Source organism: Saimiri boliviensis, chromosome 10, assembly GCF_048565385.1.
Source record: "Saimiri boliviensis isolate mSaiBol1 chromosome 10, mSaiBol1.pri, whole genome shotgun sequence".
In the NCBI taxonomy this organism is placed as follows: Eukaryota; Metazoa; Chordata; class Mammalia; order Primates; family Cebidae; genus Saimiri; species Saimiri boliviensis.
Window position 1 is genome coordinate 53,723,419 of NC_133458.1, and position 26,669 is coordinate 53,750,087.

General features: G+C 38.0%; 1 protein-coding gene across 4 annotated transcripts in view; it reads left to right on the forward strand.

Moving 5' to 3' along the window:
- Positions 1 to 26,669, forward strand: part of CCDC146 (coiled-coil domain containing 146) — a 164,044-nt gene that overhangs the window by 7,743 nt on the left and 129,632 nt on the right. For 3 of the 4 annotated variants that reach the window (XM_003921131.4, XM_074379293.1, XM_010344620.3), the window contains exon 2: positions 15,348 to 15,514. In XM_003921131.4, coding sequence (XP_003921180.1) covers positions 15,359 to 15,514 — 156 coding nt within the window. In that variant the 5' untranslated portion in view covers positions 15,348 to 15,358. Of the gene's footprint in view, positions 1 to 7,535; positions 7,615 to 15,347; positions 15,515 to 26,669 lie in introns of those variants that run through there. The other variant, XM_074379292.1, reaches the window with a different exon arrangement.

A 26,669-nucleotide genomic window follows, 5' to 3' on the forward strand; every position in this document is an offset into this window, starting at 1 on the left:
TTTTGAAGGGAAAAGATACCACCCCTAAATTAGCAGAGACTGTTTACAATGGCCAAAAACCTTGAAACAACCCTTAGATCACTCAAGTGTGAGTGGAAAAACAAACTGTAGTACGTCCACATAATGGAATGCTGCTCAGTAATAAAGAGTGTCAATTGGTCCACACAACAAGATAGATAAAAATCTCAAGAACAGTCTGGGCGCAGTGGCTCACGCCTGTAATCTCAGCAGTTTGGTAGGCCAAGGTGGGCAGATTACTTGAGGTGAGAAGTTTGAGACCAGCCTGGCCAACATGGTGAAACTGCGTCTCTAGTAAAATTACAAAGATTAGCCAGGCGTGGTGGCAAGCGTCTGTAATCCCAGCTATTGGGAAGGCTGAGGCAGGAGAATCGCTTGAACCCAGGAGGCAGAGGTTGCACTGAGCCAAGACTGTGCCACTACACTTCAGCCTGGGCAACAGAGCAAGACTCCGTCAAACACACACACACACACTCAAGAACATTTTACCAAGTGACAGAAGCTATACTCAAAAGACGGCATACTATGTGATTTCACTTATATGATATTCTAGAGAAGGCTAAATAAAAATGATGGGGAGCAGATTAGTTGTTGCCAGGAGTTACATCTGCAGGTAAAGTTTGACTACAAAGGGGTACTACATGAAAGAATTTACTTTGGGCCAGGGAAAGGGAAAGAACTGTTCTGCCTCTTGACTGTAGTCATGGTTACATGAGTACAAGCATTTGATAGAATGCATAGAACTGTCAACAAAAAGAGTGATTTTTACTCTATGTAAACTTAAAAGTTAATTTCAAAAAAAATCATGCATAAAAAGAAAACTCCGTCTGTGAAGCAGATGACCTTACAAGTGAATTCTACCAAACATTTTAAGGGAAATAGTAATATCGGTTTTATATAAACTGTCAAAAATTAGCAAGAAGAGAACTTTTCCCAACTCACTTTATGAAGCCAGTGTTGTCTTGATAACAAAATTAGACAAAAATATTCCCAGAAAAGAACTAGAAAACAACCCCTCATGAACACAGAAGCAAAATCCTTTATATGAGCAAATCAAAATCAATAATACGGGAAAAGCATAATGCATCAGGACCAAGTTGGGTTTATCTCTCCAAGGCAAGATTAATTTTATGATCAAAAATCAATTAGTGACCCTGGCATGGTGGCTCAGGCCTGTCATCCCAGCACTTTGGAAAGCCAGGATGGGAAGATCACTTACTTGAATCAATGAGTTCAGGACCAACCTGGGCAACATAGTGACTCCCAGTGGCTGAAAAAAAAAAAAAAAAATTAGCCAGTCATGTTGATGTACAACTGTAGTCCCAACTACTCAGGCCACTGAGGCAAGAGGATCAGTTCAGCCCAGGAGTACAAGGCTGCAGTGAGCTGTGATTGTGCCACCACACTCCAGCCTGGGTGACAGATTGAGACCCTGTCTCAAAATAAATAAATAAGCAGTGTAATTCACCACTCACAAACTAAAAAAAGGGAAAATGTGATTATCTCAATAGATTTTTTTTTTTTTTAAAGCATTTGGTAGGTCGGGTGTGGTGGCTCACACCTGTAATCCCAGCACTTTAGGAGGCAAAGGTGGGCAGATCACCTGAGGTCAGGAGTTTGAGACCAATCTGAACAACATGGTGAAATCCTGTCTCTACTAAAAATATAAAATTAGCCGGGAATGGTGGCGTGCCCCTGTAATCTCAGCTACTCGGGAGGCTGAGGCAGGAGACTCACTTGAACCTGGGAGGCGAAGGTGGCAGTGAGCTGAAATCAGGCTGCTGCACTCCAGACTGGGTGACAGAGCAAGACTGCCTCAAAAAAATTGGGAAAACTCAGTGCCACTCCTGATAAAAACTCTCCACTAACTTGGAAGAGAAGAGAACCTCCTCCAACAACAGGCATCTAGGAAAGATTTACACTTTGTGCCACACTTTAATGACCGAAGACTGAATGCTTTCCCCTTAAGATCTGGAACAACTTTGTTTGTTTGTTTGTTTGTTTTTTGGTTGTTTTGTTTTTTTGAGATGGAGGCTTGCTGCTTGCCCAGGCTGGAGTGCAGTGGCGTGATCTTGGCTCACTGCAACCTCTACCTCCCAGGTTCAAGCAGTTCTCCGGCCTCAGCCCTGCTTAGTAGCTGGCACTACTGGTGTGGGCCACCATGCCCGGCTAATTTTTGTATGTTTAGTGGAGACAGGGTTTCGCCATGTTGGCCAGGCTGATCTCAGGTGATCGGCTCCTGACCTCAGGTGATCTGCCAGCCTCGGCCTCCCAAAGTGCTGGGATTACAGGCGTGAGCCACCACACCCAACCTGACACAATTTTTTTTTTTTTTTTTTTTACCACTTTTATTCAGCATTGTGCTGGAGGTCCCGTACAATGCAATTGGGCAATAAAAGGAAATTAAAAGAGGTTGGACGCGGTGGCTCACGCCTGTAATCTGAGCACTTTGGGACGCCGAGGCTGGTGAATCACGAGGACAGGAGATCGAGACCATCCTGGCCAACATAGTGAAACCCTGTTTCCTCTAAAAATATAAAAATTAGCTGGGCGTGGTGGCATGCGCCTGTAGTTCCAGTGCTGAGGCAGGAACCCGGGAGGCAGAGATTGCACTGAGCTGAGATCACGCCTCTACATGCTAGCCTGGGCAACAGAGCAAGACTGTGTCTTAAAAAAAAAAAGAAATAAATAGAATTGCTTCTGGTTTGGGGTTCTGCATGTAAGGAAGATGGTGCCACTCCATCCCAACAAATAAAAAGCTGAACAGACTGAAAAATCAATAATTACATATGCTTAGGCTCACACATACACACACACACACACACACACACACACACACACACACACACATGCTTCTATATGAGTAAAATGAATGACAACAATGATATAATTGGCAAGAGGGAGGAATTATGATTATTTTGTTATTATAAGGTGAAACAGTACACAATCATCCCTTGGTATCTGTGGGCATTTGTTCTAAGACCCCTGTGGATACCAAAATCCTCACATACTCAAGTTCCTCTGCATACCCTGCATCAGAGAAAAGCTGGCCTTCGGTATTGAGGGATTTTACATCCTGCAATCTACATTTGGTTGCAAATGCAGCAACTCTACAAGAGGAAGGGTTGACTGTATTTATTGAAAAAAGTCCTTGTATAAGTGGACCCATGCTGTTCAAACATATATTGCGCTAGGGCCAAATGTAGCATTATTTGAAAGTGGACTTGGATTAGTTGGAAATTAATACTACAAATTTAGGGCTACCACTGAAATAAATAATTATAAATGATATGCTAAAAAAGAAAATGGAATCATATGAAATGCTCAGTTAAAACCACAAAACAGAAAAAGAGTGGAAGACAAAAATAAGAGTAAACAACAAGGGCAATCAATAAAAAATAGTAACAAATATGGTGGATATCAATCCCTCTACAGCAGATCCTCAAATAATGTTTTGTTCAACATTGTTTTATTATAATATTAATGAAAAAAATCCATTTTTGTCCAGGGCCTGTGTGTGCGTGTGTGCATATGTGTGTATGTGTGTGTGTGTGCGTGCACGTGTGTGTGCGTGTGTGTGTGTGTGTGTGTGTGTGTGTAGGGAGTATGCATGTTCTTCCCATGTCTGCCTGAGTTTTCTCTGGGTACTCTCATTTCCTCCCACATCCCAAAGATGTGCACATTAGGTTAATTGGAGAGTCCAAATTGTCCCTGTCTGAGTGAGTGTGGGTTGGGGATGTGTGTGTGTTTTGCAGTGGAATGGCATCCTGTCCAGAGTTGGTTCTCACCTGAACCAATCCACTTATTCTAGGTCAGGGTCTCAGCTAGCTGGAACCTATCCCTCAGCTGGGTGTGGTGGTACATGCCTGTGGTCTCAGCTGCTTGGAAGGCTGAGGCAGGAGAATCGCTTGAACCTGGGAGTTAGAGGTTGCAGTGAGCAGAGATGGTGCCGTTGCACCCCAGCCTGGCAACAAGAGTGAAACTGTGTCGAAACAAAGATAGAGAGAGAGAGAGAGAGCGAGAGAGAGAGAGAGAGAGAGAGAGAGAGAAAAGTAAAGAAAGAAAGAAAGAGAAAGAGAGAAAGAAAGGCCCATCTAGGCCCACAGTTCCTACTAACCAGGGTGTGAGAAAGAGGAAAGAGGTAAATGGAAAAGCAGGTTTGCAAGGCAATTACCGAATTAGGTAAGATATATAGACTAGTATTGTAATGCTATATATATGCTTTTTTATATCCCCTTTAAAAATTCAAGTGAGGAGGACAATGGAACTTTTCGAATGTGCACATTTTCTTAGCAAACAAGAGGAGTGGCCTGCAGCGTGAGGATTCTAGATCGCACTCAAACAGGCAGAATTTCTACTTCACAGTCTTTCTGGAAGACTGTCAGCTTTAGACTTTCCTGGGCAGTCCAAATTTCTTACAGGATTTGGAACTCTTAGTTCTCCCTCACTCTCTGCTCACTGCTTAATTATTTGGAAACTAAGAGAACTGATAGGGCCTTTCGGGCACCTTACGAGTTTCTGAAGCCTGCCTAAACTTGCAGAATGACTGTAAATTATTGAGGATATAAGAATAGTGTTTCTTGCCAGGCTGTGTATATGTGAAGGTTGCCCTTTTGTTTGTAGCCATGGCAACAAGTTCTGTAGCCCATTGTTTTGCTTAGCTCAGCCTTGCCACCTTATGGACTGCCTAATAATCGCCGCTCTACAAGAATTAATTTGTCTTTAACTGATTTACACTGTGTTGGCTTGCTTTTTCTAAAAGAGCCCTAGCTTTACACTGTTACAGTGACAGCAGTCAAATTGTGTCAGCATGCCTGTATTCCTGATTCTGCTTTTGGCTACTGGAGGTCAAGAGGAAAGGGCTTTGCTAAGACCATAGAGAGAGTCGTGTATGATATAATAGGAAAGGGTGAGGGATTTGGAGCCAGGTGACATGGGTTTAAATAAATACTGCCAAGCCTTGCTGTGTGATCTTGAGCACATCATTTACACTCTCTGGTTGTCGGTTTCCTCCTGTACAAAATGGAGATAATTATTATGATGTGTGGTTGTTAGGACACAGTGAAGTAAGACAAAGTGAAGTATCTCCATTTTCCTTCTGCACAAAATGGAGATAATTATTATGATGTGTGGTTGTTAGGACAAAGCTAAGTAAGACAAGAGAAAATTGGCTGGGTGTGGTGGCTCACACCTGTAATCCCAGCACTTTGGGAGGCTGAGGCGGGCGGATCATGAGATCAGGAAATCGAGACCATCCTGGCCATGGTGAAACCCCATCTCTACTAAAATACAAAAAATTAGCTGGGTGTGGTGGCGCACGCCTCTAGTCCCAGCTACTCAGGAGGCTGAGGCAGGGGAATCGCTTGAATCCGGGAGACGGAGGTTGCAGTGAGCCGAGATTGTCCAGCCTGGCAAAAGAGCAAGATTCCATCTAAAAAAAAAAAAAAAAAAAAAAACAAGGGAAAGCTTTGTTTAAATTGTAGAGGGTTATGTAAATATTATAAATATTATTACTAGGCACACTGAGCAAGAGTGCCTGCTGACAAGGGCAACCAGAAGGGTATGTTGGAAATACCTCATGTCTATTTCTATGACAGTTCTGCTTCATGTATGGTGCTGCCCCATCCCCACCCCACATGTTACACCTACTCAGAAATGAGTAATACAGAGCTTGTTTTAATTATGTAGATTTCCAAGATGAAAGGGAATAAATACATAAGATGCTTTAAAGAGGGAATGAGGAACTTTTCTCAGGTCTGTGCTTGGGGTGTGGTAGGAGTGGGCAAAGGAAGGCAAGGAGATGGGGAAATGAAGAAGGCCTGGATTTCTCTCAGCGCCTTTCCATCCTAGGGTGGGGTGCTGACTCTATGACAGAGCCTTGGGTTCTCCACCATCATGGGCAATTAACAGATTCCTCATGGATTACACATCCACATAATCTAAGATGTAACTCTCTAAGACGTCTGAACATTAAAGGCCAGATATGCACCTGAAGCGTTCTTTCAGAGTTTTGCATTTGTGTTTTTAATTGAAGGTAGTTCAAACCCCACTATTACTTCAACACTTCAATTTGAGGTAATTTTTTAAAAAATTTATTTATTATACTTTAAGTTCTAGGGTACATGTGCAGCTCACATAGGTTTGTTACATAGGTATACACGTGCCATTGTGGTTTGCTGCGTCCATCACCCCGTCTCTACATTAGGCAATTTTTATCTGTACATATTTACTGCAGGAGTTTTCATTTTTCCTTTAAGATTCTTTTCATTTTTCCTGTAGGATTTTTTCTTTTCAGGATTCTTTTTTTGCAAGGTCTCTTTATCATTTCTTTCAGTAACAAAAAAATATTGTGGTTTGATTTGTTGGGTCTTTGAATGACAACATTTTTACTCTCTTTTAAAAAACATGCATCTCCATAAATACATATACCTATTATGTACCCACAAAAATAAAAAATATGTATCTGCATCATTAAAAATGTTTCAAGTCTAATGTTGTCTTTTTATGGCAAAAATGAGTATTGTGTAATTGTGCAAAGAATATAAAATCTAGGCAGGAATAAATGCAATTATTTTATCTTTGGCATTTAGGACTATTGAGTTGGTTCTGATACTGTTGCTGTTGTTGTCCATTAAATGGATCTGAGGTGTGCCTCATGTCAAACTGGCTGCCCAATATTCTGAGCCTGTCATACAGTGGACCAGATGCCCCGTTGGATGGGCCTTAGATTTCAGGGACTTTTAATGTTATCTCCAAAAGAGAATATACATATAATTACAGAGATAACACTGACAAAATTGAAGGCACTTGTCATCCAACTTTATACCACAATTTTGTAACCCTACTTTGACGTTTCTGTTTTTTAACATGTTAGGAAACTAAAACAAACAAAAAAATGGAAGTGTCCCAGAGTTCTCCCTTCCTCCACGGATCAGCTCTGAGTTCCTGTAGGAACATTTTGTAATTAATCTTGTAGAGTAATGGGCTGCTGGGGAAAGGAGCCCCCAGTCCTATCTTCAGGGCAGCCAGAAGAACCAAGTCACAAAAAAAGAACACCCAGTTGCTGTGTGCGACTAGAAGAGAAATAAACCATGTTTGACTTTACAGTACACCTGCTATTTCTAAAATGAGCAAAACCTGTGCTTGTTCGGTGACAAGTAATATCGAAAGACGGTGGTTTTCTGCTGCATCTTTCTTGAAGCATCATTATTTTATTGTCCAAAAGTCACATTGCTTGTGTATCCTACCCCATTCTCTGGAGCATGCAGTATTTGGTTTTTACACATGCTCCTTGTAACTATCAAGAAATTTTTCCTTAAGAATTCAAAATCAAAACAAAATGATGATCTCCTGTGCTGCGTTTGAAGAAGAGGAATTAGTGATGTGTATTACGAAACAAGGGGTACCCTGCAATGTTTATTGCTTAATTATTCTTTGTGAAGCTTCCTATTTAGGCTGATTCATGTCCTCTCCTTTCTTAAAAGCTGCTTAAGACCACATCCTCTTCAGACTCCTACAGCATCGCATGGCACTGCCTTGGCTCCTTCCATTGGGGGCTGCTTCCCTGCAGCACTTGCTATACCAGTGGTGATCCCTGTAAGTGTGTAGTTGCGGCTGCCCTGTTTCTGTGGTTCAAGTTTTCATAGCACCAATTTCAGTTAAAACTTTTTTTTTTTTTTAATTGAGATGGAGTTTCGCTCTTGTTACCCAGGCTGGAGTGCAATGGCGCAGTCTTGGCTCACTGCAACCTCCGACTCCTGGGTTCAAGCAATTCTCCTGCCTCAGCCTCCCGAGTAGCTGGGACTACAGGTGCATGCCACCATGCCCAGCTAATTTTTGTATTTTTTAGTAGAGACGGGTTTTCACCATGTTGACCAGGATGGTCTTGAACTCTTGACCTCGTGATCCACCCACCTCGGCCTCCTGGAGTGCTGGGATTTTAGGCCTGAGCCACTGTGCCCAGCCCAAAACTTTTAGGAATTTTATGTCTGCGATTTTTTGATTGACTTGTCCTGCTGCCAGTCTGTGGGTCCCCTAAGGTCAGGAACCTTGTCTGGTCTTGTTCATGGTATCTGCCTCCTACCCACAGCACGGTGGCTGACTCCTAGCCTCCAAATTGTTTCCTTGCCTCTAAATTCACACCTTTTCCAAGCCATTCTTCTCATTGTCAGCAGTATCTTTACAACTCTGCCATGGCTCCCAATGCCTAGAGAGTAAAGTCCCAAATTCCAGGCCACCAGTGGCTTTTTCGGCCCTATCTACTTTCCCCAAAATGTTGCTTTTTATTAGGCCTTCTTTTACCTCAGCTTATGTGACAGAGAACTAGTTCTTTCCCTGCCTTACTCTCTCTTCAAAGTATTAATTGTTTGCAATATTTGTAAATTCTTGATCTTTATAGGAAAACTCAATAACTGTTTACTTAATTAATTCTGGAGATATAAGGCTCTAGAATTACCACACCTGATAGCTAGGTAGTTCTTCCTATGCCAGGAATTTAAGGTGTGGTATAGACATTCTGTTTATATCACCATAGCCTGAGAATATATTTTATTCCATTATTTACAGCTGTCAATCATTTTGCCTGCAATAGGTAATATTAATACAATGGGCTCTGCAATTCTATATTAACCGTCCTTGGATAGTTGTTTTATCCATTAAACTTTGTTATCTGGTTAAGTTCTTTCCTGCCTATTAATTAATTAGATTAATTAGCATTTTTTTGTTTTAATTCACACAGACTTTTATATTTGCCTCTTTGTGTTTTCTTTCACTACTCACTCTCCCTGTCTTTTCCTTTTTAAGAAACCACTTTTTTGAGTTATGGTTGATGTATAAAATGCTGTACATATTTAAGGTATGTGTCTCAATGAGTTTGGGGATAAGTACATACCCATGAAACCATCACCACCATCAATCTCATAAGCATATCAATTACCTCCCAAAGTTTTATCTACCCCTGTATTATTTTTTGTTGTTGTTTTATATGAACTTAACATAAGATCTACTCTCTTAGTAATTTTAAGTATATAATAGAGTATTGTTAGTTATGGGAACTATGCTGTCTAGCAGATCTTCAGAAACTTATTTATTTTGCATAGCTGAAACTTTGTACTCTTCAACCATTATTCCACAGTTTCTCCTACCCTAAGTCCCTGGCAACCACCATCACACTCTCTGCTTCTATGAGTTTGACTACTTTAAGTTCCATATGTAAGTGAGATTATGCAGTATTTGTATTTCTCTGTCTGCCTTATTTCATTTAACATAATGCACTCTGGGTCTATCCATGATGTTGCAAATGGCAGAATTTCCTTTCTTTATGACTGTAAAATGTTCCATTGTATACATATACCACAGTTTCTTTGTCCATTAATATGTCCATGGAAATTTATGTTGTTTCCATATCTTGGCTTTTGTAAATGGTGATGAAATGAACGTAGGAGTGCCAATATCTCTTCAAGGTCCTGATTTCAATTCATTTGGAGATATAACCAGAAGAATTGCTGGACAATAAGGAAGGGTTAATTTTAATTTTTTGATGAAACTTCATACTGTTTTCTATAATGATTTTACCAACTTACATTCCCACCAACAGTGTACAAGGGTTCCTTTTTCTTCACCTTCTCATCAACAATTATTATCTTTTGTTTTTTCAATCATAGCCATCCTAACAGGTGTGAGATGATATCTCATTGTGGTTTTGATTGCATTTCTCCAATGGGTGGTAACATTGATAACCTTTTTATGTACTTGTTGGCCATTTGTGTGTTTTCTTTGGAAAAATGTCTATTCAGCTCTTTGGCCCATTTTTTAATGGGATTATTTGAGTTGTTGCTATTCAGTGCTGTAAGTTCCTTGTATGTTTTGGATATTAACCTCTTGTCACATATATAGTTTGCAAATACTTCCTCCCATTCCATAGGTTGCCTTTTCATTTTGTCGATTGTTTCTTTTTCTGTGCAGAAGCTTTTTAGTTGGATGTCATCTCGTTTTGTTTTTCCTTTTGTTGCCTGTGCTTTTGGTGTCATATCCAAAATATCATCACTAAGACCAATGTCAAGGACCTTTTTCCTGTGTTTTCTTCTAGGAGTTTTATGCTTTCAGAACTCATGTTTAAATCTTTAATGTAGTTTGAGTTAATTTTTGTGTGTGATGTAAAACAAGGGTCTGATTTCATTCTTTTGCATGTGGATATCCAATTTCCCTAACACCCTGTATTGAAGAGTCTATGTTGTGCATTCTTTACATCCATGCCAAAAATTACTTGACTGTATATGCATTGGTTCATATCTGGGCTCTCTGTTTCGTTCCATTGGTCTTTTTTATTTTATGTCAGTGCCATACTGTTTTGATTACTTTAACTTTGTGCTACAATTTGAAATCAGAATGCGATATTTTTTCTAATATTGTTGTTATTTCTTAAGGTTAGTTTGACTATTTGGGGTCTTTTATAGTTCCATATACATTTTAGGATTTTTTTTTTCCTATGAAAAAAATGCCTTTGGAATTTTGATAGGGATTGCATTGAACCTGTAGCTTGCTTTGTGTCATGAAACCATTTTAATAATATTAATTCTTCTAACCCATAATGTGGGATATCTTTCCATTTATTTATGTCTAATTTCGTTTACCAGAGTTTTACAGCTTTCAGTGTACAAATTTTTCATATCCTTGGATAAATGTATGCCTAAGTATTTTTATTCTAAAGCTTAAAGTTTGTCTGATGATCTCTATCAGAACTCTGTTGTAGTGTCTTTTAGTTGCTTTTGTGTGTAAATGCCTTAGTTGCTCTAAAATATTTAGAATGTTTTCAGAATAACAGAGATTGAAAACTTGAGCAAACTGAGGAATTTGTACAAATTCAGCATAGTACCCATCATTTGTTGCCCAGGTAAGCTGTATCATATTTAAAGGTGCAGTGCTCAGAGAAATTGTCTGAACCTAAGTTTTCAAAGCTAATATCATCTTGATTATAAAAACTTCAAGGCCAGGTGTGGTGGCTGATGCCTGAAATCCCAGCACTTTGGCAGGCAAAGACAGGTGGATCACTAGAGGTCAGGGGTTCCAGACCAGCCTGGCCAACATGGTGAAACCCTGTCTCTACTAAAAATACAAAATTAGCTGGGTGTGATGACACCCAGCCACCACATATAATCCTATATAATCCACTGCTATAATCCTGGATACTCAGGAGGCTGAGGCAGGAGAATCGCTTGAACCCAGGAGGCGGAGGTTACAGTGAGTGGAAAATGCACCATTGCACTCCAGCTTGGGAGACAGAATGAGACTCTGTCTCAAAAAAAAAACATACATACATACATACATATATATATATATATGTGTGTGTGTATGTATATATGTATTTTTATATATGTATATATATGTATGCATGTATGCATTTTTTTTGGAAGAGTAAATTAATTTTATTGACTGATGAAAAACTAAAGTGATAAAAAGTGGATAGTAAACAATAACCACTGACTTCTGCTGGAATTTTCTGTTTCTTCTTTTTCACTTTAAGCCAAAAGAAATAAAATTATAGACTGTTCGTGAGCTAGTTGCTTTTAGTTCCTTCAACAAAAACTGCATAGTTTAGCAGTTGCACAGCATTAAATGTATACATTTTTGCGAAATCTTGAAAGTTTTAAACTTTGTGTTGACTTCAAAGGCTAATGTAATCACCTACACTGGTCAGATTCAGAGTTTCTTTTCCCTTTTCTGCCACCCTGGAATTTGGCTAATTCTGCTTGTAATACTTTCACTTTAGATCTTTCTTGTTCTAATGCAGCATGAAGTGAAGTCATTATTTATCTCAAAATAAATAAAGAAAGAAAAAGTTAAAAATAAGATACTGTCTAATGTTCTGAAGGAAATCTTTTTCTGGGAGTCATTAACATTTAATATCCATGAAAGGACTGAGTGTACATAGTTTATTAACAAAACAAATTTAAATATATAGCCAAACCATTTTTAGCTGCTTGAAGATTTAAGAAATAAACTGTGATTGCTTACCAAATATATAGTATTATAATGCCATAAAAATAATAGTTATTTAAAAAACAACACTTTAGGGCATTGAAAAAACCAAATGTATGTTAAAGGAAGGGAAGTCAAATGATATCACTGGTATTATCGCACAACAACAGACAGATGTTTGAAGCTTCCTGATAAAAGTGTATGTTACCACCTATGAAGTATTCTTGTAGCAGCAGGGAGAAGGAAACAAGCACATGTATAATTTATGGCTATGGCAGAAAATTGGACACAGCAGAGTAGAAGCTCAAGTCCAGAGACATTATCACATTTCATCTGCACATCTTTTTGAAACATAAAAATTAGTTGTTGTTTTGTTTTACTAATTTTACTCCATTTTAGAGAGGAGTAAATTTAATGAATGAATGATATGTCTGTGACCACCTGACTAATACATTCAAGAACCAGAATGTATCAAGCCTTCTGGCTTCATATTATTGAGCATGCTTTCCACGTTATAGAGTCAGGCTCAATGTCTTCAAGGAACAGCCATTCCAATAAGATAGACATGATAAATGATACATATTCAGCAGAAGATTCAGACTTAAAAGCATGACAGTTGCAGTTATCTCCTCTGGCAAAAGAAGAGTGTAAGCACAATGTTCTGTTGGCTCAGTGCAGATTCACGTATTTCAGAGATCAAAAAGAGCTGATGATAATACTGGCATTCTCTTATGCGTTGGAGGCATTTTACCAGCTCTGTCTCCAGAAGGGCAGCCATCCCAATGTCACCAAAGTGGGCCAACAGAGGTCTTGTTGGCTAAGACAGAGTCCTTTTAGAAACTTCTCTGGCTCTACTTGAACACATGAGCAAATCAATGGCTAATATACAGGGCCAGCTTCATAGATGAATGACCTATGCAGTCCCACAAGGACCTCCTCTCAGAAGGGCCCTGCACTTGGTTTAATGCCCTGCTGTCACCATTACTAAATACATAAAATTTTATTTTTGAGCTTGAGATTTATAAATAAAGTCTGTTGGGACAATTGGGCATTCACATGGGCAGCACAGAGAGGCCAGGCTACAGTGTGCGTATGCACAGGCCTGAATCGATGGCTGTGGCAGGGGATGTGGATGCCAAGCAAATAGACCTATGGCCTATGCATGCATCAGGGTTGTTTGGAGTATCACAGAGTCCCAAGGCAGCCAGACCAGCACTTGAGTGCAGATTGGCAAAAGCAATGGCAACAATAGCAGCAGAAGCAGCAGTGACAGCAAAAGTAATAGGGACAGCTACAACAGTGACGGCCTCAGGAGAGAGAAGAAGCTCTAGTTCTGGAACCTACCATGGGAGGCTGGTCCCCAGAACCTGTCCCTGTGGTATCTGCACATATAGTAAGGAAAGAAACTATTTGCACTCACACGGAACGCTTTTTTTAGTAAAGTATTACAAAATAAAAGCAAACACACGGACATTACAATAAAACATGTCAAAGAGTTGTTAGAGTTCCTCAAAGAGTTTAAAATCTCCAGTTTTGAAAAGTGCTACAATATTGCAAATCAAATATCCACAAGATTAGGAATAGAAATTAAAGATGACTGCATGTGACAGAAAATGATACTTTTCAAAGCTCGAATGAAGCTTATGAAGCTTTGGATAAATGAAGTATGAACAAGAAACACCATTTTTAATTTTATTATTTTCTTTGTAATTGAACATACAACAATAGAATGCATATGATTAAGTGTTTTGGTGTATGTACAAACCATAAAGCCACTTTTGGATTCTGTACAACCTCCACAAATTACAGGAATTGTCAGAGGAAACATTAAAATGAATGTTGAATAAATTTACATTTAAAATTAAATTCACACAAGAAGCTAATTTTTATGAAGAGTTGAATCTTTTTAGAAAATTGTTCTATAAAAATCATCAGTTCAAAAGGTTATATTTTGTAATGTATTTTGTAATGATTTATCTAAATGTTATCACAACCTATAGATTTATCTAAATGTTATCACAGCCTATAAATATTTTTATAAACTTCAGTGACAGATGCATGAACAGGAAGATTCTTCTCAAATTAAAAATTGTCAAAAATTATTTATGATCTTGCATTTCCCAAGAGCAACTGACATCACTTTCAATTTGATCAATTAAAAATGAAATTACAATGTGTAAATATTGATGACTGAGTAAATTAATTTGTAGAAAAGTGAGCCAGAAAAATCTTATGATCATCAAGATATTACATTATTGTTATTTCAGTATATAAAATTGTGACATCAAAAATATTTTCTTAGGATTTGTTGCTGTTCACTTAGTTTCCGTTGGTATTCATGTATCGCTATTACCCCTATTATATTTTATAAGTAATAAAATATTTTTAAAGGGAAAACTTTTTATATAATAGTAACTTTCAGAGAACATGTTTTTGACATTTTGACAAGGAATCCCACATTTGTTTTTTTTGATATTGGGTCCTGCAAATTATGTAGGTTGCCTTGCCAATATAATTTGGGGAAGAAAAATTGTCAAAGCTGGTGTTAGCAGTTGCCCACAGCAATTACAGAAGAACCTCGTTTTTGCTCCTGGGTGACTTTGGTTTCAGGCAAACTAACTCTCCAGTAAGGAATGAATGAATGAATGATTCCTTAATTCATTGATTATGTATTCCATAATTCATTGATTATGTATTGATTTAGTATTAAGCATTTTATTTCTGAAAAATCAAGTAAATTATTTGCAATTGTAATATTCTTTGGACATCAGAAGAACAGCAGAAATTGTTTGTCCCATTGGCAATTATTTTTAGCATACATTCTAAGCGTGTTATTTGCTAGGAGTTGAAGGTATATGGGTAAATAAGAATAGAGTTTCTGTTCTAAGAAGTCCAATAAGGTAGACAATATGAAAAACAGTAAATTACAATACAGTATTTTCAGCACTTTTCTACAGAAATATGTACAAGGCATAGACTATAGAGATATCAGAAAGCAAAATATGCTCAACTCAATAGGATAGCTGGAGAGGTTCCTGACTTCTTGTTTCATAAATGTCTAGGCTGATACTGACTTACATTCTCATTATAATTCTTATATATTTTGTTTTGCAATTAATGCAATAGTAACATACTTTAAAAAATAAGAATGATTGATTTGATTTCAACAATAGGTAGTATCTTTGCAAAAAAGCAGTCTTTTATAATGAGCTGGTAGCTAACTTTCCTGAATTGTAATTTCATTGAAGAATAGATTATTCCAGTTATTTGCTTATTTTTATTATTTTCCATTAATTTTACTTTATAAGTGAAGACAGTCCTAAATAGCCACATATGGATTGATTTTATTTTAGAATCGTGAAAAATGGAAGACAGTAGCACAGACACAGAAAAAGAAGAGGAAGAGGAGAAAGATGGAAAGGATCAAGAGCCCATTTATGCCATAGTGCCCACAATTAACATTCAAGATGAGCGGTTTGTTGATTTATCTGAAACTCCAGCTTTCATTTTTCTACATGAGGTATATTTTTCTTTATCAGTTACATATATTTCATGGGTTGGTACATGAAATAAAAAAGATTTATTTTATTATTGTATATACTACATTTACTTGTATAAAGTAAAACCTAACTTAACATCTACCTAAAAATTCAAATGAAGCCAATATCATTATCAAAATTATTACGTGTATCCTGTAGGTAATATTTGCAACTTGATATACTAAAGCAAAATGGTCCCTGCCTTTTCTTCCAAGAGTTTATCGTGTAATTCTGAACCAATGCACTAGTGTTAAGTTCTGATACTTTCAAAGCATAAGTATAAGCATATGTATTCAGTTGGTTACATACATTTCGTGGGTTGGTACATGAAATAAAAAAATATTTATTTTTGTTATTGCATATACTACTTTTACTTCTATAAAACAAAAACATCTTGTCATATAATAATAGAAAGAGTATATATTTACCTAACTGACTACAGTTACTGCATTCGAGGCATTTTACCAGCTCTCTCTCCAGAAGAGCAGCCCTGAAATCTGCTGTTTCAGTGCTGATTTCAGTGGAGCACTGAAATCTGCTGTTTTCTGTCAGTAAAGAAGCAAAAAGGGGAATATGATGAATTATATATTCCCATTGTCTGAATTTTAAAGAGCAAGATGAGCATTTAGGAAATACCCATATATGAGGAGAGCTTTTTTTTTTTAAGTAATGACTGACTACCTATGCAAGTGTTATTTTACCATGCCTGAGAGTTATACTTTCGAAAACGGTTTAGAGGACATTTGAATTTCAGATGATAAATTTTATATAACTGAATAAAACATTCTGTGAAATTTGATAGTCATAAAAATAAGCTTAAAATGTCTTAAAGCAAAAACAGAGTTCAGTCAAAACCAAGAAGCAAAACTAAACTGGAACAGAATGAAACAAAAAAGTAATTTTTAAAATAATAATGTTGTATATGTATATACAGGATCTAAATTGCAAAATTGTTCACTTTTTCTATAGTTTTGACTTTTTCTTTTATTTTGACATAATTTCAGATATATGGGACAGTTGCAAGAATCGTACAAAGAATTTGCATATGTCTTTAACCCAGATTTCTCAGACATTAACATCTTACCACATGTGCTTTATCCTTTTCTTTCTACCTTCTTGTTCTCTCAACCTCTATTTCTCTCTCTGAAGACATGATGCCCCTTTATACCTAAATGCATTAGTGTGTTTCCTAAAAGTACATTCATTCTCTTAATCATAGTACAATTATATCAGGAAATTAACACTGATACAATACAATGTTTTAATCTATATACCTTATTAAGGGCTTGCCAATTGTCTCAATAATGTTGTTTATAGCAAAAGAAAGTTCCAGATTATGTATCACATTCAATAGTCATCTCTTTAGTCTCCTTTAATCTGGAAGAAATCTTTAGGATTTCTTTAGTTTTCATGATACTGACACTTTGAAGAGGCCAGTTATTTTGTGAATTTTTTTCAGTTTTGATTTTCTGATTTTCTCATTATTAGATTCAACATATGGATTTTTGGTGAAAATATAGAGACAATGTTACATTCTTCTCAAGTATCTTCTATCAGGAACACATGATGTTGACTTGTCCCATTGCTAGACTTGTTCACCTTGATCACTTGGTTAAGGTGGTGACTTTCAGATTTCTCTTTATTTATTTATTTTTCTATTTGCAATTCATAAGCACCTCAAGAAGAGATACTCTGAGACTATGTAATTGTCTTACTCCTCTTAAAACTCTCACCTACTAGCTTGGGATTTATTGGTGACACCAAAATCAGCTCTTGTTATGATGGTTGTCAAATGGTGATTTTCAAATTCTATCATTTCTTCTATATTTAGTAGGTGGCTTTCTATAATAAGGAAGAACTTCTCTTCTTTGCTTATTTATTCATCTGTTTATCAGCGTGGACTTATGGTTTCTCACTGTCATTCCTTTTCATGCTCTAATTGTCCCATATTTAGCCAGTGTACACCCTTCAGGTAGGCTCACTTGCCCTTCTGATATGCTTCTGTGATTCCTCCTGCCCTTCCTTACTTTCTGGCACAAGAATGTGTTCTGGGCTCCTCTTGCATTTTATTTGCTCCAGCCCTAGAATCAACCATTTCTTGGAGAATCCCCAGTTCCTTTTCCTGGAGAATGATATTTGGAAACCAAGATATTAATGCTGAGTATGGTCATTGCTCCTAGAATGTCATAGCTTCTAGTCCTTCTCAGTGGACAGAGCTAGAAAATAGATTAATAAGTATTTCTATCCACACAAATTTAAATCTGTTTCTACATCTATCTTTATATATGTGTTTTTTAATCTAACTTTTATTTTAGATACAGGGCATACATGTGCAGGTTTGGTACATGGGCATATTGTATCCAGGTAGTAAGCATAGTACCTGGTAGGAAGTTTTTCAACCCACATTCCCCTTCCTCCCTTCACTCTCTAGTAGTCTGCAGTGTCTGTTATTCCCATGTTTATGTTCATGTGTGCTCAATTTGTAAGCTCCCACTTATAAATGAGAATATGCAGTGTCTGGTTTTCTTTTCTTGCCTTAATTTCCTCAGGATTATGGCCTCCAGCTCCTTCCATGTCTCTGCGAAGGACATGATTTCATCCTCTTACATGGTTGCATAATAGTCTGTGGTGTATATAGAAAACACATTTTCTTTATCCAATCTGCCATTGATGGGCAACTAGATTGATTCCACATGTTTGTTATTAATAGCATGGTGATGAGTGTATAAGTGCATGTGTCTTTTTGGTATAATGATCTATTTTCCTTTGGTTTTATACCCATTAATGGGATTGCTGTGTTGAATGGTAGCTCTATCTTATTTGAGAAATCTCCAAACTGCTTTCCACAGTGACTAAAGAGCCTCTTCACAGCAAAAGAAACTATCAACAGAGGAAACAGACAATCTACAGAATGAAAGAAAATATTTGCAAACTAAGCAACTGACAAAGATCTGGTATCCAGAATCTGTAAGGAACTTAGACAAATCAACAAGCAAAAACAAACAACCCCATTTAAAAAATGGACAAAGGACATGAACAGACATTTCTTTTTTAAAAAAATTTTTAATTTTTAATTTTTTGTATGCTGTCATTTATTTAGAAACATTTCATGAATATCACTTCATTTCCCAGGTTCAAAAATATGGTGCCCAACATATTTTCAGTGGCTGCATAATTCCCCACTATATGAATGTAACAAAATTTATTTAACCATTAGCAGTTTGGGGTCAGAAAGTTACATTCTTTTTTAGACTGTGTTATAATCAATGCCATTATAAGCATCCTCAAGGTTTTCTGTATTTCTTTCTTTCTTTCTTTTTTAGAAAGAAAAAAAGAATAATAATAAAAAGAATAAAGAAGAGGAAGAAAGAGAAAGAGGAAGAGGGAGAGAGAATGGGGGTATTGCTTTGTTGCCCGGGCTAGAATGCAGTCTAAATATGGGTATGCCTATAATTGTCCTTAATAATGGAGACATGAAAGAAAATGAGGGAAGAGAATAACAAACAAGGAGCCAACCAACATTTCGTTTAAACTTCTAAGTTGATATGATGTGGTACTGATAAGTGTGTATATTTTGTGTAAAGTGGAGAGTTCTATAAATGTTAATTACATTTACTTTTTCCAGATCTGAGTTCAAGTCCTGGATATCGTTGTTAATTTTCTGTCTCATTGATCTGTCTAATATTAATGTTGAAGTCTCCCACTATTATTGTGTGGGAGTCTAAGTCTCTTTATAAGTCTTGTATGTCTGGGTATTCCTGTATTGGGTGCGTATATATTTAGGATCTTTAACTCTTTTTGTTGTTGCGTTGATCCTTTTATCATTATATAATGTCCTTCTTTGCTTCTTTTGATCTTTGTTGCTTTAAAGACTATTTTATCAGAGGCAAAAATTGTAACTTCTGCTTTTTATTTATTTATTTTTACTCTCTGTTTGGTTGGTAAATCTTTCTCCATCCCTTGTTTTGAGTCTTTGTGTATCCTTGAATGTGAGATGGATCTGGATGCAGCATACCGATGGGTTTTAGTTTTTTGTCCAGATTGCCTGTCTTTGAATTGGGGAATTTAGTCAATTTAAATTTAGAATTAATAACGATATATGTTAGTTTAATACTGCCATTTAATATTAGCTGGCTATTTTGCCCATTAGTTGATGTAAATTCTTCATTATATTGATGTTCTTTACTTTTTGGTATTTTTTAGAAAGGCTGATACTATTTGTTCCTTTCTTTGTGTAGTGGTTCTTTCAGAAGCTCTTGTAAAGCAGGCCTGGTATTGATGAATTCTCTGAGTGCTTGCTTGTTCACAAAAAACTTTATTTTTCCTTCACTTATGAAGCTTAGTTTGGCTGGATGTGAAATTCTTGGTTGAAAGTTCTTTTCTTTAAGGATGTTGAATATTGGTCCCCACTCTCTTCTGGCTTGTAGGGTTTCAGCTGAGAGATCTGCTGTAAGTCTGATAGGCTTCCCTTTGTGGGTAACCTGACCTTTCTCTCTGGCTGCCCTTAGTATTTTCTCCTTCATTTCAACCCTGGTGAATATGACGATTATGTGCCTTGGAGTTGCTCTTCTTGAGGAATATCTTTGTGGTGTTCTCTGTATTACCTGGAGTTGAATATTATCCTGCCTTACTAAGTTGGGAAAATTTTCCTGAATAATATCCTGAAGTGTATTTTCCAGCTTGGATTCATTCTCTTCATCACATTCAGGTAAACCTATCAAGCGTAGATTAGGTCTTTTCACATAGTCCCATATTTCTTTGAGACTTTGCTCGTTCCTTTTTATCCTTTTTTTTCTAATCTTGTCTTCTTGTTTTATTTCATTGAGTTGGTCTTCGACCACTGATATCCTTTCTCCTGCTTGATCAATTCGGCTGTTAAAAATCGTGCATACTTCACGTAGTTCTCGTATTGTGTTTTTCAGCTCCATCAATTCACTTATTTTCCTCTCTAAATTTTGTATTCTTGTTGACATTTCGTCAAACCTTTTTTCAAAGTTCTTATTTTCTTTAGATGGTGTTAGAACAAGTTCTTTTAATTCACAGAAGTTTCTTATCCACATTTTGAAGCCTGCTTCTGTAATTGGAACACACTCGTTCTCCATCAAGCCTTGTTTCATTGCTGATGAGGAACTGTGATCCCCTGCTGAGGGAGAGGCGTTCTGATCTTGGGTATTCTCAGCCTTTTTTGGCTGTTTTCTTCCCTTCGTTGTAGATTTATCCATCTGTGGTCTTTATAATTACCGTCTTCGTAACTGGGTTTCCGAGTGGACGTCCAACTTATTAATTCTCAGCGCCGAAATCTGAGCAACCCACTGCTCCGACTAAATCAGCGGCGTTAAGATTGATGGTGCTTTTCTGACTCTGCACCAAGAACCGACGCTCTGAGGCGCCAGCAAAACCGCCTCGCCGGTCACAAGAGTCGCGCTGGCGACCCATGGGGCTCCTCTGCTGGGAATCTCCTGGTGCGTGAGCAACAAGAATTCATGTGAAGGTATGGCATCCTCTCATTCTTTGCGTTTTAACTGGGAGCTACAATCCCGAGCTGCTAGTGATCAGCCATCTTGGATCTCTCTCCTTCTCTCCTTTTTTTTTTTTTAAAGATGTTTTCTTTATTATTTTTTGATTTTTTACTTTAAGTGCATACCATATCTGGCATTTCTCCCTATGTTATCCCTCCCCACCCTCCCCACCCCCTGCTGTCTCTCCCCTACCCCCACAACTGCCCTCAGCGTGTGATGCTTCTCTCCCTAAGTCCACATGATGAACGGACATTTCTAGAAGACATACATGCAGCCAACAAAAGTAGGAAAAAATGCTCAGCATCACCAATCATCAGACAAATGCAAGTCAAAACCACAGTGAGGTATCATCTCACACCAGTCAGAATGGCAAAAAACAATGGATGCTGGCAAGGCTATGGAGAAAAAGAAATGCTTATCTTTGTATTTTTAAAACCAGGACTTCCTCCCTCTAATCTTAATATTTTAAGTGAAGGTTTCATATTTCTGTTACTTAAAATCCATTATAAGTTCAACTTTGTAATAGGATTTCTACTTCACCACTACCCTTAATAATCAAATCAAAACTAAGGTTACATTTGTGTCATAAATTTGTTTGATTCAGTTGCTACCAACATACACTTATGATGTAAGCCCATGCATTTTTAGGTGTGACTAGTTGTTTGAAACCCAGTTATACCCAATCTTTGTGTGTCTTTTTGGTATAGACACACATAATGTCTCTTTGGTAAAGACACACTGGTTAAAATGTCTCCTCCCCATGTGATTGTTTGAGATATAACCCACTTGTTTCTCATCCTACTAATCCCAAACCCAAAACACCCCACAGCTGCTAACTGTGATAAAACTTAATGGTCAACACCAGAGTCATATAAATAAGTTTCCCCCTTCTGGCATGTTCTCCTTAAACTAGCCAATCTACAACTCCTGTGAGAAGACCGAAGGGATGGTACCCAGGTACCTTTATAAAGCTGCCGTCCCACAGCTGCTCGCTCTCTCACTCCCCACTCACCGCTGAGCTCCCTGCCACCTCCAGACTTATCTGCACTCTCTGTCTGCACGCCTGAGCTGTTAGATCTGTAAGTAATACATTTCTTCTGTTTCCTGTGTTTGGTTTCACCTTCTGATTGTTGTCACTGTGTCCTGCCTGACATACCTGATGTCCTGCCTATCAAGGCTCTTCTAAAGAGTAGCTATCTTGGCTTATGGCCACTCTTCACAGTGAGACCCTAAGACCAATTTATCAAGCAGCCATAACAGCAAAAATCACAACAACTTGCGTTTATTTGGAGCAAAAGTTATGCTAATAGTAAAAATTATCTTCCAGGTTTTCTAAGCCAAAGGTAAACACAAAGGTTTGTTTTGAAAAAATTAAAGAACTTAGGACATCTTCTCGTGCATATTGATTCTCAGTCTAACAATTTATTAAATATTTCAAGAATGTTTCAATATATATGGATGCACAAATTATAGTTATAATGCTGGGTGTAACAGGCCTGTGGTAATTATATCCAAGAACTTTCAATAATAGTGTCAAAGAACTGTCTTACCTACCCTTTTGAGTAGCATCAGTATCAGTAATTTTGCCACCTGAGAACTCCTCCTCAAACCAGTGATACGTTGCAAACTTTCAGAATATTCAGAAAACTTTATTTCCATAGCAACACTAAGATATTCTTCCTAATTGGCATCTGTAGCTTTATTTTCTAATTCTTTTAGCATTCCTCTAAAATTTGTGGGTCTCAGGAGTTTTTAACATACTGTGTATAACCCGCTTTGCCTTCCTTCAGTTGTCTAAACAGAAACTGCAAAAATAGCCAAAGTGCAGATGGCAACTGAAGGAAAGTAATCGGAAATCCAGGGGTCCAGAGGCTTGCCATAACATTGGAAAACACAGAAGCTGCGCAGAACATTCATTGTTATTAATGCTAGTTGCACAGTTGGCCCAGCACTGCCGAGTCGCAATGTATGGGTGTCATCCTGTCGTCTCATATGGCCTGAAAAATATGTTCAGTATGACATCCACAGGCCTCTGCAATTTATACTCGAACTACTTTTGCGATCTAGTCATTCACTTAGATTTCTCGGGAGCTGCCGTTTGTGTTGTTCCCCTCAGCAGGGACTCTCCCACACTTAGGAGGAATAACTTCAGATGTCTAAAGAAACTGGCATAAATTCAAAATACATGATGTCAGATCATGGCTATCCACCAATCTGCCTAGTCACATTGCCTCACATTGCTTTTACAGCTATGCCTTTCATACTAGAAAACCAAACAAAATGCTTGCATAGACCACAGTTTGCAGCCCCTGCATCTGTTCCTAACCTTTCAGATCCTGGCTCAAAGCTCATGTCCTTCAGGGAACTGCCTGCATAGCCAGCTCACAGGGGTTTCTCCAACCCCTCTACTGTTCCCACATTTGTAGGCCGTCCCCATCACTTGGTGCTTAGTTATTAACATTTATTGACTAACCAGAATAAAATATTTTGCGTAGAAAATATGCATTGAGAACACATGGACACAGAGAGGGGAGCAACACATACCAGGGCCTGTTGGGGGGTTAGGGGTGAGGGGAAGGAAATTAGAGGATCAGTCAATAGATGCAGCAAACCATCATGGCACACGTATACCTATGGAACAAACCTTCACATTCTATACACGTATCCTGTTTATTATTATTTTTAGAAGAAATGAAGAAAGAAAATTTAGAGTTCCCCATTGACATTGTGATCACATTAAGCAATAAGACCTAACAGAGCAAGAACTACACTGTGTTAATTAACTTCTTGGGATGAATGTTCAAAGTGATGCTTGGGGCTGGGTACGGTGGCTCATGCCTATAATCCCAACACTTTGGGAGGCTGAGGTGGGCAGATGATCTGAGGTCAGGTGTTCAAGACCAGCCTGGCCAACATGGTGAAGCCCCATCTCCCCTAAAAAATAGCCAGGTGTGTTGGTGCATGCCTGTAATCCCAGCTATTGAGGAGGCTGAGGCAGGAGAATTGCTTGAACCTGGGAGGTGGAGGTTGCAGGGAACCAAGATTGCCCCACTGCCTGGTGACAGAGCAAGACTCCATCTCAAAAAAAAAAGCGTTGTCTGGGAAGTGAGCCACACAACTCCCATCAATGGATATGGGACACCTCCTCCTCCAATTGGCCATTGCTGGCTAACTGTGAGGCCTGGTACTCTACAGACCTTTTTGCCCTATTGAATATTTGATCCTATCCCATTTTCTTTGTATTGTTAATTTTTTTGTTAAGGTATAACATATAGAGTAAACCTCACAAATGTTAAGTATATAGATCAGGCTTCTTTACATATGCCTATAACAACATGTCCATAACTGAATTTATCATTCTTCTCCCAATCCTAATTTGTGTTCTTTTTGTCAGTTTGAGAATTAAATGTCTCCTTTAAATATGTATCTTGTTGATTTATCTCTTCTCCTACCATATTCTCAGTCAGATTAGGCTCTACTTCCAGCAACCTGACTTCTCCTTTGAGACCTTCCCAATCATTGCTCCCACCCAAGATAACCACTATACTGGCTTATCATACATTGGTTTGCCTCTTCTTGAATATCATGTAAATGGAATCATATAGTATGTTTTTCTTTGTCTCTGGCTGCTTTTGCTGACTTTTATGTTTGTGAGATTCATTAATAGCATTATGTGCGGCAGTAGTTCCATTTTTTTTTTTTTTATTGCTTCTTAGTATCCTGATGATATGGGACAGGCAAGCCCCCAAATTGTGGCTTAGCTTGGGAGGGTTTTTGGTTCTTGGCTTCACCAAGGGAGAATTCAGGGGCAAGCTGGTGGTGGTAAACAGCAATTTTTATTGAAGTGGCAGTGACCAGCAGCAGCAGAGCTTCTGATCCTTGTGGAGCAGGGCTACCCTGTAGGCAGTGTACCCGGAATAGCGGTTCAGAGGCAGTTCTGCACTCATATTTATACCCACTTTTAATTATATGCAAATTAAGGAATGGTTTATGCAGAAATTTCTAGAATGCATGTGGTAACTTCCAGGTTGTCAGGTTGATTGTTGGGTTGATGCCATGAAAGGAGCAGTAACCTCCTGGCATTGCCATGGCAATGGTAAACCGACAAGGCACACTGGCGGACGTGTCTATTGGGGGAGGTGCTTCTGCCTCACACCTGTTTTAGCTAGTCTTCAATTTGGGGCAACGTCCAAGCCCTGCCCTCGGGAGTCAAGTTCTGCCTCTTACCTTACTACTGTGTAAATATACCGTAATTTGTTGATCCAATCTATTTTGTTTATAAAAATGGATTATTTCCTGTTTTGAAGATTATGAATAAGGTTCTGTGATCATTCTTATGCATGCCTTGTACTTATGAGTGAATTTATGTTGGGTATATATGCAGGAGCGGGGTTACTCTGTCATAGTCTAGGCTTATATTGAGCTTTAGTAAAAACCTTCAAATCAGTTTTCCGAAAAGGCTGCACCAGCATACACTCCAATGGATATTATTTTAGATGTTGAAACTCACGTTCAGGGTTAATGTTAAGTAATAGCTTTCATGATATTCCCTAGTTAGGATTTCTACTTCTATCTGTATGTGCTTATGTAAAGCAGCTCTGATTTATAAATGTGACCTCAGTTATCAAGGGTCAGTGTGTCAGATGTTGAACTTTTCCAAGACTTGGAGGCCGTAAAATCATTTTTTTCTTAATGCTGTGAGCCAAAATCAAAACATTAAATTATTTTGCCTAAGCTTTTTGGCTCTTTGCTTTTTACAAAGAGCCAGGCATCTCCTCCCTTCTCTTTATTTCCTGAAAATAATTCTTGTGCCAGTCGTTGTTAAGTAAGTCTTTGACCCGACTTAGCCAAGGGGTGGAGAAAAGGAAGCAGAGGAGCATTGCATTTGGGAAGCATGCATTGGGAGGGCAAACACTGAGAGGGGAATACCAAGGAGGTAAAACCATGAATCAGAATAGAATCCGAAACTGAAAGTACAATGTAGATGTATACACATCATCATGGGCAGTGATAAAGATGGATTAAGTTTGTTGTTATGTGACCTTTTCAGGAAAACAGGTTATATATAAAACTAGGAACTGTTGAACTTCTTATGAAATTGTAATAAATAGCAGCATTTGTATCCAAGTTTCAGCTGCATATCAGATTTGATAAGTAGTAAGATGTCAACAAGCTTGTGAACAATAAATTTGGACGTTAAGTCTTAATCTATTTAAAAGATAAAAGATACTTAAGCAGTATTCACTATATGCCAGGCACTGTGCTAGGAGATGTTTATAATTGTTATTGCTAAAGCTACTGAAATTAAATTCATCCCTTCAACTCTTCCTTGGTTTTGAGCACCTCCTGTGTTCTGCATTGTGCTATTACCATGAGAATTCATGGGCATAAATCATAAAAAGGTGCCTATTCTTTTGGAAGCATCATTTGTGAACAAGAAGATTGAAGTATTAAATGTCAACAAAAGCATATGATTGTGGACCCAGAAGATATAAGCAGTGTTATCAGAAGGGAAAGGGAGGCTTGATCACTGTGGGATGAGATGGTCAGGAAAGGTTTTTAAGGCAATATGACATGAAAGGGAATATTGCATTCACATCCACAAGGTCCACTACGA